Source organism: Plectropomus leopardus, chromosome 2 (genome assembly GCF_008729295.1).
Source record: "Plectropomus leopardus isolate mb chromosome 2, YSFRI_Pleo_2.0, whole genome shotgun sequence".
NCBI classification, from domain to species: domain Eukaryota; kingdom Metazoa; phylum Chordata; class Actinopteri; order Perciformes; family Serranidae; genus Plectropomus; species Plectropomus leopardus.
In genome coordinates, this window is record NC_056464.1 from 34,183,008 (window position 1) to 34,201,562 (window position 18,555).

The 18,555-nt window shown below is 39.8% G+C and overlaps 1 protein-coding gene across 1 annotated transcript in view; it reads right to left on the bottom strand.

The window, feature by feature from the left end:
* The window catches only part of arhgef10la (Rho guanine nucleotide exchange factor (GEF) 10-like a), a 122,293-nt gene that overhangs the window by 34,382 nt on the left and 69,356 nt on the right, over positions 1-18,555 (bottom strand). Inside the window, exon 16 of the mRNA XM_042509431.1 lies at positions 1,183-1,269. Coding sequence (XP_042365365.1) covers positions 1,183-1,269 — 87 coding nt within the window. The remainder of the gene's footprint in view (positions 1-1,182; positions 1,270-18,555) is intronic.

Here is an 18,555-nt window from a genome sequence, read left to right on the forward strand (position 1 = left end):
TTTCACTACCAAAAGAAATTTCCAGTATTGTTTTCTTTAATTTGGCAGTATATCCAACCGGCCTCACAATGGCAGAAAACGTGTAACCAAACCAGCTCAGGATCTCCACATCGAACGTCTTCACCTCAAAGATCTTTTGAGACCAAAAATTGTTTCTAGGTTGGTTTTTCTGCTGAGTTTGGGTTCAATTAGTTATTTGATGCTATAAAATATGGTGTGACAATATGATTAGCAGCTGTCCACATTAATCAGTGCGCGCATGATCAGCGGAGCTTCACGATTTGTTGGAAAGGTGTATGGGCAAGACCTTGAGTCCAAGAAGCGTGAGATGGCACCGCCTGTATATGGGATAATTTGGCGTCTTTTTTGTAAAGTGGGAGGAAGTGGTTGTCCATCTTTATATACAGTCTAAGGGGAGGAAAAAGTCCAGGGCATTTCTGTCATCTGTAATAGTTTGTGCTCCAGGAGAGGTTGAAGGTCAGAGCGGCCTTTGCTCCTTCAAACACTGAAATCACTGTACCCTCAATACCGACTGCACCATATGTCCTTTTCCAAACCAGAGTGAGCATCCAGCCCTCTTTAGAATAACACCACAAAAGCAGAAGTCTGAGACACTGAGCTGCAGTCTGTGTCCTGGAGGACCCACACTGGATTTAGCCACCTTTTAGGCTGAAAGAGGATTACCTGATAAATTGCCCACCTTCTCCAAAAAGGAGGGGGAACAAAAATTGAAACTTAAAGATTAATAGCGGATTCTCGGCATCATTTTTTTTCACCTGAATTTCCACTTTTTTCTAGATCCAGCTAAATTCCCACAAGTCCGGGGATTTCGATGTGATACTCTGGCGGCACAATTTGCCCCACTCATCATAAAACACTCTGTAGCAGTTACCCACCACTTGCCTTTATACTGTACTATATTAATTCACAGTTTCCTGGCGACGTTTTACAGAGAAAAATTGTGCATGTCGCATTCTTAGCCTTAAGATACCTTTACTCATTCTGTTTTTAATGAATGAGAGCAGAATTTAGAAAGGACGTTTAAACGGTCATGGTAATTGCGTTAAAGGCTAAAATTATCAGCAGCTGTAAAATATGCATTGTTTTGCTTTGGCATTGGTTTGAGGTTTTTGATGTGTCTGCCTGTGTGTCAATATGTGTGTCAGAAAACACATTACTTACCCAGAAGTAGCCTTGAGGTAAGGAGGTGCTCGCTGCAGAGAAACCCAACAACGCACAGTGAACAGGATTGTGGAGGGCAGCTTCGAGCTAGAAGAGACAAAATTAATATTGATTTAATACATATCATGGTTCAATACTGCAACCTTTTTTTTGTTCTTTTTGATGAAGTCTAAAAAGAAAAAAAAACCTCTATGTGACCTTAAAACTGGCACTGACTGCTGACTTTTCACAAGGATGTATGTGAAATTAAACTTCCTGCTATATAAAGTACCTCAACTCTGCTGTTCATGAGAACTTTGTCATTTCACATCAGCGTTGATGGATTTTCACCAGTATTATAAGCCATAAATGCAGGGTCCCCGCATTTTCATGGACACAATAACAAAAACTTTTTCATGACTTTTTAAAGATCCATAATAACATTTTCATGATAACATATAACACAAGCAGAATTATACAGTATACACTTTACTCCAAATGTTAATTACATTATTATACAGGCAGTCCCTTGACACAGAGCAATAGATTTACCTAAGTGGGAGAGTGACAGATGACAGATCAGTTGACACATTAAAAAAAGAAAAAATAAAGATAATCCTCTGTACCTTTCGAACTACTGTGCTCTAGGTTCCACAGGTGTGGAAATTTTGGGACTTATGACCCCATGTTAAACCACACTGTCACAGCATTCTTTTTCTTGCCTCACTTGCGTGGAATAATTAAAACACATCATGTTCAAACTTTGATTATACATCATTCAAACTAGCTGGCATACGTGAAGGTAGAGACAGAATGGGGGGAGAAAATTAAGAAATGTATTTGTGGTAAAAAAAAAAAAAAAAAGTCATGCATTGATGCTAAGCAGAGCAGAGCTATGTTACGCCAATAACTACAGAATTTTCATTACATGCAACACAATTCCATGACTTTTCCAAAAATTTCCAGGACTTTTCCAGACCTGGTAAAAGATACTGTGGCATTCTATGATATTTTTTCAGGTTTTCCATGACCGTGGGGCCTCTTTAAATCTAAGTGTACGGAAACTAGGGTGGGTACCCTTCATATTTGAACCAATACTGTTACAAGTACTCAATGGTACATTTTGTTTTTTCTGTACTTTCCGTTCTCTGTATTAAGAAATATTTCATTTTTTGAACAAGTTGTGGTGGACTAAAACACAATTCTGCTCCTCTGGTTTTATCTGGTATGTCTGCTCATCTAGCAGGGATACTAGGCTATTATTAAAATAATACAGAAGAGAAAATAGACCAGAAGCCTCAACTATTGCAACTGATTGGCACTGCAGCAATAGTTTTGACTAGGTGAGAAGCTGATAGAGTGGCAGTGAAGCTCCCTGGCGGGCTTCTCAGTTTCACGCCGCTTCGGCCTCCTCTCTGAAGGTTAGTCAGGCAGCTCTGCACCGTGGCGGAGATACCGACAACTGGCAGCGTGATCACACGTGAATCATTATTCCGTAAAATCAACGTAATTTGGCCAGTATCCTCAAAAGAACCAAGTTCGGTAACCAATCTTGATGGAAACACTGGTTGTGACTCACTAAACACAACACACTGAAACACCAAAAACAATGCTTGACATTTCAGTTATTATTGGAGGTGCATTGGGGTTTTGGCCTTGTTTTAGCTTCCATTACATAATTCTTATTTTTATACCATTAGATTTGTTATCATGCCTAGTTTTGCTGTTACTTTTTTGCTGTCCGCCTACAAGGGTCCTGAACATGCACCGTAACTCCTGAACCAAGACATCAGTCTATCTATTATCAATAAAAAAGCCAACATTTGTGAGAGTGAAAAAAAATCAATAATCCTTCGACATAAAGCAGATTTGTTTGCCTGAAATGGAGTGATGGAGCTTGACATTTACAGTGTAGTGTGTGTGTCGTGTGGCTGATGCATCTAACCCCCCGTGGTGAAAGCTGCTTTTCCAACCAGCAGTCTGTCTGGTAGGAAATGATTATTATTTTGGTGTATGACCGCTAAGGGTGGGCCATGTGACAGACGGAACAGCTAATTGTGTGTTGCTGGGGTCGGTGAGGGGGTTGGGACCCGGTGAGTGTGCGGGATTGGGAGGGGGAGGAGGGAGCGAGGAGAGGGTCAGCGATGAGCACCGCACGTCTTTAACTGTCGTCCTCCACGGCAGCAAGCATCAATCACAGGTAATTTATAGCCTCTCCTGGCCAGGACCCTCCCCCTTTTTCTCTCTTGTTTGTAAACACTAAAAAAAAAAAAAAAAAAAAAAAAACTGGCCAGATTGCTGCTCTCCCCATCTGCACTGCGAGGCTACCCCCCCACCCCCCACCATGTCTGTCTCGATCTATTCAAATTCACGACGCAGATGCATGGCTCATCCTCTCTATCAATCTCTCAGTCCCACTTTCCCATTTCTCATTCCCATCTTTTACTCTTTTTTCATGCCTGCTTTTTCCTCTGTCTCTGTCTTTTTTTCTCCCTCTCCCCCTTCTGCTAGTCCGCTGTCAAGTGCAATGAAATGTTTTTTTGATAGGTAATTAAGCGGCCGCCATAATAGTGTCCATATGGAAGCCCTGTGGTTAAGAAGCAGAGAGCGGCGGTGGACCAGAGGGACCGAAGCACTATAATGACCGGTACTGGTAGTTCGATGGTGGTTGGATTTTATCAGTCACCTGAGACTGGCAAGCATTGTAGGCCAATCTTCTCAGACCTAGATTGCTTTGTATGTTAGCACTCTCTAGAGTCTGTCTGGAAATACTAGTGGGATTCCTCCACTCCGTCAGAACAGCCCATCACAACTTCATAAGGTATTCAAAGGCAGGAATGTGCATTTCAGACAGAGAGCTGATATTTAAATGAAGGGGCTCATCCTTTATAAGATATCCACCATTTGAAAAAATTGAATCCTCTTGTAAAATAATTGTGGTTATAAAGAGGAAATCTCATTTTGTAATATTGTTCTAGCAATGAGCTGCTGGCCCATTTACAGCCAATTCCTGAACATTACATTACAATTTGGGATGCATGTATGGGGATGCAGCGAAAATATGCTTGGTTTCACATGTCGGTCTTTCGGTTAATTTTGCTACTCTTCACTTTGATGCACTGCAAACCAACTGATTCTGTTTGGAGGTAGCCGCACTGCTCATTTGGTGATTACTAGGGGTCGACCGACATTGTTTTTTCAGGGCCCATAGTGATACCAATTATTAGAAGTTAATGTGACCAATATGCATTTACAATAAAAATGAAAAATGTTTTCTGGTTAAATAAAGGTTATACAAAAGAAAACTATTTTATCACCATTAGTTCTGTTAGCAACATTAGCAGTGTGAGCATAGCTAGTGGTCACTGTACAGCACTTTACTAGTCGTTCAACCACTCAAAGAGCTTTCACACTACGAGTCACATTCAACCATTAACGTACACATTTGTGGCCGAGGATACCGTACCAGGTGCTATATGCTACCCAGTTTATTGTTATTCCATCAATGGATGACTTGCTCTACCACCTGAGCCACAGCCACCCTGTGTATGCTAACATAGTTAACAATAAAGCGGTTTGTGGTTATAATGAAGCCATTTACTCAATGAGTATTCCTGGTAGGAGAGCACAGGGTGGCCACCATTTTTCCGTCCCGTCACTGATGCACGATGCAACCAGCTATCTCCCACCAACCCGGGTGCTGTACAGTGCAGAGCAGCTAAGGTTTATGTTAGCTAACCAGTGGAGACTGGGGGTTGGGAACTTTCTGAACAGAAAATTAAAAACAAGACATTTACATTAAAAAACATTAAAACTTCACTTCTTCTAAATGGTTTAGTGCTTTGAAATACAGAGCTAAAGCTCACCAAGTCAACAAAGTGCTGGACTAAAAGGGGAGGCCTCTTATATTTAACATCAATTTGCTTTATTTTCTTAAAAATTAACTGGTTAGTTAAAAGTTTATGGGAGCAGGCAATCAAAAGCAAAATTAACTGAAACCGACATCCCTAGTGTTATTTAAATCTAAAAGGCTTAAATAACATTAAACATGTTTTTTTATATTATCATTTTGGAATAATACATCTGAACAAGCAACATTTTATGAGAACGGTTCACTGGGCTTCATGTACACAAGGATACTGAGACGAGGAAAGATTGTGTTCACATTAAAGTGTAGACAGTGGCTATGATCAATACAGTAAACCATTGGTCCACTTATTGAACTTCTTTAAACAGCCACTGGGAAGAGTCTAGCTGAACATAACAGCAAAGCCTGTGTGGATCATTTCCACCTGTGAATGTGCAAATTATTTCACCATACACAAAGGAAAAGCGGTCTTCAGCTATGACCATCTCTGTGGCGATCCAAATGCTAATAAGGTATCACCGAGGCACCATTTAAAAATCAATGAGATCCAAGCTTTCTCCAAGTCAATTGTCTCTCTTGTTTATAGCACTCTGTGTGTGAGAGTGTGTGTGTGTAGCTGTAGGTGTGAAGTAGAGAAGCTCAAGCTATTCCCAGGTGTGGAGGAAGGATGAGAGAGGAAGGTGAGCCTGTAAGCCGGCTGAGGGAGGTTTGATGGAGGACTTCGGGGAGCGTGGGTAGGAAAAGGGAGGAAACGGGCAGGTGAGCTAATTAAAGCGAGATTTGTTGATGTGATGAGAGGGCGGCCTCCCAGCTGCTGGTTACCAATGACCCAATGGTCGACAGAGAGTCCGCCCCACCCATTACCCCAAGAGGGCGCCAGCCCATATGCTGGATCCAGGTGGCAATGGTTAGCAGAGGCACATGCATTGCTTTCCTGGAAGATAAATGTAAAACGTGTGTAATTACACCCATTCCTGCAGGACAGAATGGATGGGACCATTTATTGTGACTGTCTTTTATCTACTGCAAACATTTTCTGCCTAGTTACACACACCCACAGCTTTTGGCTCTGTGTGTCAACAAATGGAAGAAGCGGCAGTTATTGGTAGTGGTCTAATATGACAGGGAGGGTTTTAATGATTCATGCTTTCGGCTGTCAGACTGTCAGAGCGGTGTCCCCTTGGTAAGAGTGACTTTCCCAAATCCAATTAATGTTGTTTTACTTCCCAAGGCTACTCAGGTGCACTGATTTTCCTTACAGCAATATTCCTCAGTAAGCACTGTGAAATCTGCTCTCAAATGCATGGGGGGATTTACCACACATCAGATTTGTGACAACTGCAATTCCAAAAAGGGCTCATGCATCACATCCACCAGGGGCCCACAATGTTATCAATGACAAGACACACTGCAGCCAGCATTGCATTGTTTGGCCTCCACCGTGCTTATGTAATTGATTTTCTTTATTGGAAAGAGTCCTCTATAGTCACTTATGAAATACTGTATTAAGTGAAAATACTGAGCACACATTTCTGCCCCGTTCAAATGAAAAAAATGAGTCTGCAAATGCTCTATATTGCACCGTATAGTCTGCTGGAAATCAAATAACAAATATTATCTCCATAAACGGCATGCGGACAGAGTTCTGGGTGCTGTATATTAGACCCAGGGAAAGAAATATGGCTGTATTTTTTTTGTAATTCCATAGTCACAGTGCCTTCCCCCAATTCCACATACCAACAATCTTTTACACGCACTAACAAGCACTAATAGAAAACTTCCACTGTTTATTAACTGGTAATTGACTGGTGCTGGCGCTCCCTCCCCACTGCAACCCCACCGCCTAAGGCTACAGGCAGGACAGCCGCAGAGTGAATTGCCAGTCAACCTGAAATTACTTACATCCAGAGCACTGCTACAGGTAATGCACACTAAACAAGCCCGCAACATGAGAAGCTTGCAAAGTTGCTGCTCGGGTTAACAGGAAGGCTGATGGAGAATGGCATTTCAGCATTGATTTCTTCATGAAATATCAAAGGATGCTGAGTTTGTTAATCATGTTTTTTCTTGATTTGACCTTTCATGTCAACATAAGTTGTATGTCCGCTCAGCACCTTTTGTGCACTAAAACTTGTTCTGCAGCCGGTCCTAATTGAGTGACAGATTTCTGACCATTACACTAAAATTCCCTTCAATCTGCTAATAGACTATATCCATTTGGATGATACTACTAGACACAGAAGAAGGAAGGTGTGACCTTTCCTACTTTCCTTCTTTGATTGTTTTTTACTCCTGTGCCAGAGGAGGCAAGCAAGCAAGGACCTAAAATAATGCAAAAGTTGTACTTTTAATAAAAGGAGAATGGTAAAAATGTTGTCAAGAAATATCCATGTGATTTTTCTTTAAAAAAAGGAAAAACTGAAAAACAGATGGTGAAATTTGAATGAGCAAAAGAAAGTGACGTTTAGCAACTGTTCAATGAGTGTGACTGACCAGTGAAACTGAGAAGTGAGAGAATCACCAGATTTCATCTGTGCAGGGTGACAGCATCTACAAAAGCATTTGATTAAGAGAGAAAAAAATGCCGTTTGTCTGAACGAATGAGATTATTATCCCAGAATTATCAGAAAACCTTTTATGAAAACAAAGACATAGATAAGTCACTGAAACATAGTTTAATTTGGAATTAAGGTCTCATGTTCCCTTTCATCAGTCAGTTGAACTGACCCTTTATTACTGATAATTTGAAGCAGAATATTGTATTTTACAAAAGCTGTAATGTCTTACTTTGAGAAAAAATATCTGCTGTTCCTCCGAATAATAGTTGACTTTTTTTCATGAAAACTTTTTTATCATTCGGGGATAATAATCATATTTTGCAGAAAAACAGGAGATTTTTTTTCCTAAGAGAATGCATTATGCCTTTGGTGGCAAACCACATTATTCTGAGTCAATTCACCAAGAACACAGGGTCAACTCACCTGGCTCTGAAACAAAGGCAAGTATGCTAAAAATTAGACCTTAATTGCAGGCTTAACTATATTCCAATGACGCATATTTGCTTTTATTGCTCAACAATTTACTTTTGCCCTGAAGAAGAGAGCAAAAGGTTTCTCTAAAAGTATGAGGTAAACTGACATGACTCCCGCTGTGTCTGAAATCACTCCTTCATCCAGTCAAAAAGGACTAAATAAGGATTTCGGACACTTGCATCATCATTGTTTCATCAACAGGTATAATGTTGCATAAAGGTCATTTTTGATATCCATCACAGCCAAAGCATTCAATTGTGGGTTTTTACAAAAAAAAAAAAAATAGAACAAATGTGTGACAACTTTTTTTTTGTTCCACTGAGGGTGCTTCTAGGGCACAGTACAATGTACACACTTTGGATGATTAGTGCACTCAAATAATTGGGATGCAAATAGGGCATGATGTTGGATTACTTGAGTTTACAACAAACAAACCATGATTCTATTTTCCTTTTATTCACAACGGTTTGGGTTTCTGCAAAGTGAATACATTGGAACTTTGCAATTCTTCACAATTCAACAACACTGCTGTTGGAAAAGATCATGATTTGACTTAAAATACCAAATGTTGATGGCACAACCAATGCTGAAAAAGTGTGCTGCTTAAAAAAACATTCACTTTGGGTGACAATCTTGGCTGGAAATGCAGCTGATGTCTTGCTAAATTTAAAACAAAAACCAACAACAACAAAGAAAATAAAAAAGGTTTTGTTTGTTGGTCTTTAACATTGGTCGCAACGCCATCAACTATCCCCTTCATCTTCTGATGATATGCTTTGCATGAAATGTAAAAATGTAACATCTTTGTGGTTTGCAAAAATGTACAATTCAAACATTTTCTTCTGGCGATTGGATAGACATACTGACATATTATATTTATAAACTGTCATTCTTTTAACTAAAATAAGAAAAAGAAAAATTCAAACAGAACTATGCCAGTTGAATCGGATGTGGCAGTTCAATACAAGGATTTTCCGATTCGTTTTGTTTTCCATACAAAGTTCTAAAGTCTGAACTGGCTCCATGGTACATTCAGTGTGATAGCGGGAATCATGTCATATAGTAAACGAGCTAACAGCGCTAACTACAGATCACAAATGCACAACATTTTTTGCCGACACTAGATATCAACAGAAGCCAGAAACTGTATCATATTGACTTTTTATGAGCTGTAAATTCACCACTTCTTCAGCCTACGGTGAAATCCCTCTCTTCCTCTGTGCTGCTGTGCTCACTCCGCAGCAAAATCTGGGACCAAACATCCCCAGGAGTACACTGCAAAGAAACTTGACAACTTGAAGCAATCTCAGTCAATTGAGGGTCTCTGACTGATAATTCGAGCCTTTGACTTTCAATGGACAGCCCTACTTAGCTGCCAGTTTATTTGGTACACCAAGCTAAAAAAGTGCAATTTGAAACAACGATCCTGAAATAAGGCCCTCGATTTAGAGTGTTGTTGATACAGTCTCGCCATTTGGGAGGCAGCAATTTGTGATGCAGCAATTTGTAATGCTGCTGAGTTATATTCTGTTATACTGACAGGTGCTATGTTTATTCTGGCCGTCCCATTTATACTAATGAGGGTAAGCTAAATAACAGAGACGGCTCTCTGTGTAATGTAATACAACAGCATCACAAACTGCATCCTTTAAATGATCATACAGCTGAGTGTATATACAGTGTACAATATGCTACATAAGCCCTTTTACACACACAATGTTTGTGGACACACAATGTACGGGGACAGCAAAATGTTGTTTGCTCATTATCTGTTTTCCAATACATCATACCCTCATAATGAACCTAATACAAAAGGACAACAGGATCAAAGTTGGAACTTGCTTTTCATGTTATGATTTCATGAGCTCGATGTCACCCTGTGATTTAAATTCCACCAGCATCTACATGCAGAGATCAAAGGGCCAACCACCTGCTGTGCTCGCAGGCCTGCGTTATGTTCAGAATATTCAAAGTCATTTGAAGACAATAAGATTAAACCATCTGCACGACAGGGCTGAGTAGACAGTCTGACTTTTAACTCTTGATAGGCCTCTATCAGGTCCTTTAGAGGTGGTTAGGACTTGCGGCATCAGCTTATTATTAAAACCGGCTCAGGACATTTCCCTCAATTTAATAACCACTGTCTGTACAGTAACGATTCCCTGTCTCCCCTGGCTGTGCCACAGATCATATCAGCAATAAGTGGAATGAAGTTGGAGAGTGGTTTTGCATATCGCTGCTCAGAGCCACAGCCTGACATTGGTAGGACATCACAAACTCATATTCATGACTCGACTGAGATTTTCTTCCTCGTGTCCTTCACCGCTCCTAGCTGTACGATTGCAACACGCCCAACAAATGTGATGCAAATTCGCTGTGTCGCTATGCCCCCTCTTCACACACACACTAAAACACACACACACACACACGTATCCACACACCCACACCGCTGACTCCTGCGGCCATGGCAGTTCCAACTCTGGATGAAAGCAGCGTACTGCCCCTGCATTAATGGGTTCAAAAGAGGACTACGGGCCAAAACTTCTCTGTGTAGTCAATCACTTCCTCCATCTTCACTTCCCTTTTGCCAGAGACAGGAGACATCCGCGCAGGGCTCAGACAAGCTTTGGATGAGCGATCTTTACCCACCTCAAAGACAGAAACTGACACAACTGTTTGTCAACATGGGGTACTAGATGAAACCCTGGGCACAAGAGTGGAAAAGGCTTTCTATAATCCTTAATATCAGATGGCAGGAAACGCAGAACAAAGGCAGCTCTGGTGCCAGCTCAGTCCTAGCCATGTGGTGTTTGCAGCTACTTATGCCAAGGAAGCTCTGCACATCAAGGAGCACCTCCCAAATTTGAATCTGCCCCTTACAATCCTTGGCTCCCAATTCTGTGGTGGCCTGTTTGGCACAACATAAGACAAACAGAAATCACAACTGTTTCACAAACGCTGATCTGATTGTTCACCCACACCACTTTAGGCCCATTGTTTTAAGCCTGTATTTTGATAATTTTGAACTAATTATTTCATTTCTTGACAATAATAAAGGGGATACTTTGCCAATTTTCAACCAGATTTGTATTGACAACGGGGGTAGTATCTGTAAATGAACTGTGGTACACTTCTACCATCTTACCAGCACCCAGGTCTCTCTGCTCATCTCTCAGATCAAAGTCGCTGGATGATGCTTAGTGATTTTTGCTGGGTCTTGGGCTGGTGCTCAAACTATTGATTGTACTTCGGCTTATTTCTTCATGCCCGCTACCACGGATATATAGAGTCTAGAGTTTATATATCAGTCTAACGGCCTCAAGACTTGTATGTTTCCTATTTCTCACCTGATATGTTTTCAGAAACATATTTTAGTGCACTGTTTGACTGTAATACAAGAATTTGTAAACAGGAAATGGGTGCTGTACCGATTCTCGGACAGTAAAAAACCGACGCTGAAAAATACTGAAACCCATCAGTAAAACTAAGCAGTGCTGATCAAATACAAACCAAGTTTTTGGAGGTGTACTGCCTATTTCTCCCTTATAATGTCACTGTTTGGCTATAATACAAGAGTTTTTGAGCAAAAAGCTGATGCTATACTTTTTCCTGTATTGTAACAACTGAGGCTGTTTCTCACCTGAAATGTTTTCAGAAACATATTTTAGTGCACTGTTTGGCTGTAATACCAGAATTTGTTAACAGGAAGTGGACGCCATACTCTTTCCTGTACGCTAAAAAATCTGAGATGAAACAGTAAGACTAAGCAGTGCTGACCAAATATGAACCAAGATTCTGTTAATTTGTTGTCCATTTCTTGTCTCAAATGTTTTTCAGAAACATTATTTGGCTTAACTGTCATTCGGGATTGTTTGTTACCAGCTGGCCGGCATATCCGCGCTGGAAAAACAGCAAAGCTTGGATTATGTCACCCACTAGCAGATGTGTTTCTTAGTCCAGGGCAATCGGTACATTCTGGTAGTTGTGGGTTTTCTACCTATTAAGCAAAAGCAAATTCCACAGTCTCTTTTCTCTGGTTATGTTCCACCAATTTTGAAGGTATTTGTGTCTTTCTACTGCACAGACAGCCTAATTTGATGGGAACACCATCTTTCCAGCTGTGAAATACCTCTTTATTGTCCTATGCGAATCATCTGTTTTATGACAGAGCTGAAAAAGCAAAGATCAAGTCAACTCATTAGTTTCAGCATACACCAATTAAACTGAGTGACAATATTTTTTAAATCCCACAAAAAGTTCATATTTGCACCTGCTTTAAAAGAGAGTGGAACGTAAAGACAGCCTGTCCTTAAATCTCCCAACACGGCTAACAACAACAAATTAAGCAGCATTCAGAGTGGTAGTTGTCCATATCTTGAGAGCAAGTAGCAGGAAGACTAATTAGCAGAGCAGAGAATAAGGAGAGAACATATTACTGCAACAGACAGGATTGCTTTGGCACAATAGGAAATCAAAGAGGAGAAAGGGCTTTCTTCCCTTTCCTTTTGAATTGATGCAGTTTTTGCCTATCGCCCTCTCCACATTGATGTATAATCACAGAGGAAGAATGTGACCGAATTAGCACATTTAGCAGATCTGCAGGATTTCCCTTCTGGGTACATAATTTGTTCCTGCATACTATCTTGACAAGTACAGAGTGAGCAGAAACCCAGGGCCAGAGAAGGAGGACTCTACTCTGAGGCATTGCTAGAGTGTCTATGATTCCCTGTAATTAGTATGTTAACTGTCACAGCAACAGATCAGGCCCTTTGCAAATGACCCCGCTGTCAAACGGTGGGTGTGTCTGCCCTTTCCATGTATATACAGGCACTGCACTGCCCTCTATTGGAAAGGAGAGTCATGAAGGGGAAAGAAAATGCACAGTGGCCAGACAGAGAACATCATGAGTAACACAAACCATGTAACTACTATGTAATTCCCATGTAAATTATAATAAGACAACTGAACTTACATGCAGTAAATGAATCTCTTTAGCACAGCCTTACTGTAAAAAACAGACTCAGCGTTTAAAAAACACCTTGATCCTGTCATTAGCAGCAAATTAAAAAATCTCAAATCCTTTTCTCCATTCCTGATCCAGCTGTTTAGTAAATTAATTAAAAGCTTAGGTACACGGGATGTAATGATGACATGACTACATTAGCATGCTGATGCTAACACAGCCTCTTGGGTATTTGTGCTATTCATTTCATTACACACAGCAACTTTGCTGCCTACTCAGGCAGCACAACCTGTACTGCTGTCCGAGACAATAAGTGGTAGTGAGAGGCTGTTCTGTGGGCAGCCCGTCATAATATCAAAGCTTTATTTACAACTCGCGGAATTAACTGACGGAGAATCTTGTTTTCAAAGATGCTGAGCATGTACAAAGACTTAAAAAAACAATCAATAAGCAAACTCAAATAAATTAAAAATAAACAGACAATCAATGTGCAAACCAGTTGAAATAGAAATTAAATCATACAAAGCAACAACAAATGGTAAATGGATCTGCACTTGTACAGCTTTTCTAGTTGTTTAACCACTCAAAGAGCTTTAACACTATGAGTCACATTCACTCATTCACACACAATTCACACACTGGTGGCCGAAGCGTTCATTTTGTAATAATCTTGGAAACCAACTGCCTTGAAAAAGGAAAGTACATATAACTATAAATCTTAATTTATGAGCACTTTATATTGTGTTAAGTTTACTCGAAATTTAGCTGTATTTACTTAATTCTGTGAAGTTTTTGCAACTTAAAAATGGCAAGTGAAATGATCTTGTTCATTCTAAGTGTTGGCAACTTCCATAAACCAAGTTAGTCTGACTTAACCTGATCATGACAAAGGGGATTTTGCCAGTGATAAAGTTAGGAGTTCTGTTTTCTTAACATGTTTAAGAAAATACTATCATTGACTATCGTGTAACCAGCAGAATACAGATATATAGCACAGTATACTGTTTACCAAAGTTGCTAAAACTTGATTGATTTAATTAAACTTATCATTTTTAAGTTGCAGCATCTTCACAAAATTAAGTAAATATGACTACATTTTATTTAAACTGAACAATTTGATATCAAGTTAATATATATTAAAATTAATAGTTATATTTATTTACACATATTTTTAAAGGCAATCGGTTTCCTATAAATGCAGGGGTTTTTTGTAAAATCGATTTGTTAGATTTTGCAGTGCATTCAAGCTGCCACATGCTACTCAGTTTTGAAACACTCAAATGCATTCACACAGTAATGAAACAGCTACTGGGAGCAATATGGGGTTCAGTATCTTTCCCAAAAATACCTCTACATGCGGACTGGAGGAGCTGGGGATTGAACCATCAACCTTCCATTCAGCGGACGACGTGCTCTGCCTCATAAAAGTAAAATACAGGATAATAAACATGCTATGGAGTAGATATCTGATAAAACTGTTTACAATCAATTAAAACAAGATCTGAAATTAGGAGTTTGAATAGCCGTAATGGTGGCAGGGAGTCAGGGTTTAAGGTCTTTTGCAGATTATTCCATATTTAAGTAGCAATGTAAGATAATCGTATTTTTCCAAGTTCAGTTCTGATCGAGGGAATGTAGAGCTACCACCCATTCTGTGAGTGAGTACCAAGATCATTTGGGTTCAGAGTTAAAAGGGATGAAATACAGGATCGAAGCATCTGTAGCCAAGCTTTATAGATGAATGAAAACCAGAGATGGTACCACCTCACAGCCATATGTGGCCAGCCGACTTTTTGGTAGAGATGGCAGTGGCAGGTGCTGTAAGGATCAAAAATAATGAACCAGGGCTGAGAGGGAGACAGCATCTAGTGACTGTCATGTAAAGGCAACATCAGGCAACAGATGAAAATATTGATTCTACAATTGTTTTCTATGCAAAATAGGAAAGCTATTTTACTGTTTAAATTTAGTAATCAGAGTGTTAATATAGAGTTAAGGTTACTGTCTTATCAGATACCAAGATATCCCATATAACTCCTCTATGTATTTAATATAACTCTCTTTTTTATATATTCAAAGCTTCTCTTGATGTTTTTGATGATGAAATTGTCACCTGAAATCAAAGAACATTTATTTCAAAACAGGTGCGTAGGAGAAGGACAAGTAGGACACCAATGGCAGACAAACTCCTGCACACCGTCTACCTTGCAAAAGAAATACATTTATTGCATTGTTTCTGTATCTAAATCTTCATCTGCACCTTAATGAGGCAAATGTATGCCTAATTAAGGTCTAGTTAGGGAAAGATTGCGTTAAATGTATTTCTTCAAGTTAAACAGTGTAAGGGAGTTTGTCTGCAAATTGTAAAATAAAAATTCTAAATTTGAATAAAGTGACTGATGGTATCAAATGACTTTGTCTTTTTTTATTAAATCATTTTTCTCCAATGAATATACTGTCATCAACATAAATACATGTAGGCAGCGGACTAATCTTAGAAGGAATAAAACAATGATGAGAAAATAATTGTGCCATTAGCAACATTGCGTTACAAAAGAAATGGAAATGAAATATATCAGAATATTTTAATCAAAGTTGTTTAGTCTTTATTCTAAATATCTGAACAGTCTGATGCTGTTACTGTTTATTTATATAAATTATTTCTCCGACTGCCAGTTTGCACTATTGTCTCTTGTATATTGTACTTCTGTGTGTTTCTAATGTTGTATTGTTTTAACGTGTTGTATGTATCTTTGAGCAAATCTGAAGACAAACGTCCACTAAGGTGGACAATAAAGTCTCTCTATCTAGTTCTGTGTGACCGACACACACTCGTGCAAAGGACGAGTCGGAAACAATCCTACGCAGCCACCACTGGCATCTAATCCTACAAATATTATAATACTAATAATATGAGTGCAGCCAAATCTTTACCTGCAACTGCGATGAAAAATAATGTTTAAGCAAAATGAATAGATATGCCAAAAAAGAGAAAATGCTGCACATTCAAATGACCATTAATAACATGATTTTTCTAACGGATCAATTTTTGAAGGTTCTCGAGAACTCAGAATCAAGCACTACAAGGTAAAAAATATCAACAAATCAAACATATGATCACTGTGCATGTTTGTGTGCATTTTCTGGTCTTATTTAAAAATATATATAATACGCACACCTCTATAGCCGCCTGTTAATAGCAGCATATGTCAGTCAAGATTCACACCGGGAGTGCCCACCCACCACAGCTGCCTCTCTGTGATTTTGGGTCTGTGTTTGCTGTTGACATAAAGGGAGGCGGCACAGCTGGTGTTGCTGCTTTTGGGCTTGAAAGTAGCTTCTAACCATTACTTGAGTTCAATAAAGTTGAGTGCTGCTGCTGCTTAGTGCGGGCAGAGGAGAGATCCAGATCTACAAAGAGGAAAGCCTGACCTCTGTACACTCCTGTTACATTAGCCAGGATGTTGGAAACTGTCACAACTCTCTCAGAGTTGTTCTCTGCAAATGCCAAAGTTTGACTTCTGCCCTGACCTCAGTGAGAGGTCCTCTTTGATCGGGAGTGTTAAGCAGTCAGAGCTTGTGTGCTGTCACTGCCCCCTGTATTTGTGACAGTGACATGTTTGGTGTGTCTGCAGTTGGGTTTTGCAGAGCTGAGCCACGCTGACCAGAAGGGCCAGGGCCATATCAGCAGCAGCGACAGGTCTGTTGTGATCAAGCGTCACACAGAGAAATTAGACTGACGCTTCCTCCTGTGTTCTCATATTCTGCATGCAAAAAGCTTGTCTCCCCGCTTTGAACTCAGAGGATCAGCAGCATTGGTCTGCTTGTGTGGCGAGAGCTGTGGTACATGTTTACAAAGCTTCGAAGCCTAAGAGTGGCCCCAAAATGGACAACTAGATTCGTAGTAAGCGCAGGTCTCATTGCATTTCAACAAACACACTTCATCAATAAAAATTGATCAGGAGATATGTTATACTGAATTCCACAGCACATACCCCTTTGCAGAGTAAACCTTGCAAAAAAGATCAGTTTTACACAACATGGAAATGTGTTAGTATCTATGAATTAAATATTGCAGACAGACCACCTGTTGGATTTGGTAGTAGAAACAACATTAGGTTCTGCCCGAGTCCTAAAAAAACATCAGCTGGATGCCTGATGTTTGGTGAGCATCTAATTCGGGGCTGGGTGATTAAACAATTTTGGCTTCCAATGATGATGAAAACAAGATAATTGCGATAAAACAATTATTTTGCCGCATTCAGTTTCACAATGATGTTCTCCTTTTGTCTGTTGTTATAAAACCAGCACACCCCTTTCCATCACAGCAGTGCTCAGTGTTGCCAACTTGGCAACTTTCTTGCTAGATTTAGCAAATTTTCAAATCCTCAAGTGACTGATTCTGAACATAACATGCTGCCACCGCAACCACTGCAGGTGGAGCCTGTTGAGCTTTCATCATGTGATAAGGCAGAGCTCACACTATGACTGCAAACATTTCATTTACAATGGCATCACCTAAATTTGTTGATTTAGCAAAGCAAAAACAGACTGGAAGGTGAGTCTTTTTCTGCACAACGTTCAGGCAGCCTCACACTGCAGACTCTGACCAGGGTGCGTAATTTACATCAGCCAAGCGCCAAATGTGTGTGGGTTTTCCATTTGGTGAGTAAATCTCGGAAGGCTATCCATCACATTGGTGGGTAAATGTTTGTGCCAAATAACAAAATAAAACTATGCTGAGAGTCCCTACCGCAGTTTGGTGTCATTTGTGGGCTCGCTGCTCTGCTGCACCTCTGATGCTGAGGGGCCATCACAAAAACACAAGGACACACACCACGTAACCAGCTGTGTTTTTATGTCTAAAAGCACGCATGCACGCAGTGTGTCTACTGAATTTGATGAATTTAGAGGAATTTGGAATTAATAATTTTATCATTTTGGCAAAATACTTCATTCACGTGTCATTTTCTCAAGACCACACCCATATTCATCGCTTTCCAAAAAGAAATAAAATTATTTAAAACACTGAAACAAATACGAAATGACCCTACAGGCCCTACATCTAAATTAATTTATATGTACCCAGCTCCTGAATGAACACAGATTTTTTTTTCTTTATTTCTTCTCCCCTATTTGCTTTTATATTTTACTTTTTGATTGTCTGCGGCGGTCTGCGTGTTTTGACTCTTTGGGTGCTGCTCTTCTCTTTCATGCAAAAATGTGAACATGGCTATGATGTGGCTTTTTTGACTGTTCTTATTTAATGTTCAATTAAAAAACAAAACAAAAAAAAGGCACGTCTACTGCAAATCTGACTGTCTCTAGTGCTCCTAATTCCACGCAGGACTGTTTACTGTGCGGGAGAAGAAGCTGATGGATTTACAAAGCCCTCAAATTTACTTTATGACTTGATCCTTTTGTACATTCAATAGCAAATTTTACAGTTGAATTGTGAGATCAGTTGTATTCAGTCTTGAACTTATTTTCCACTGATCAGTATATCAAAGTAATTTTGCTTCAGATTTTGC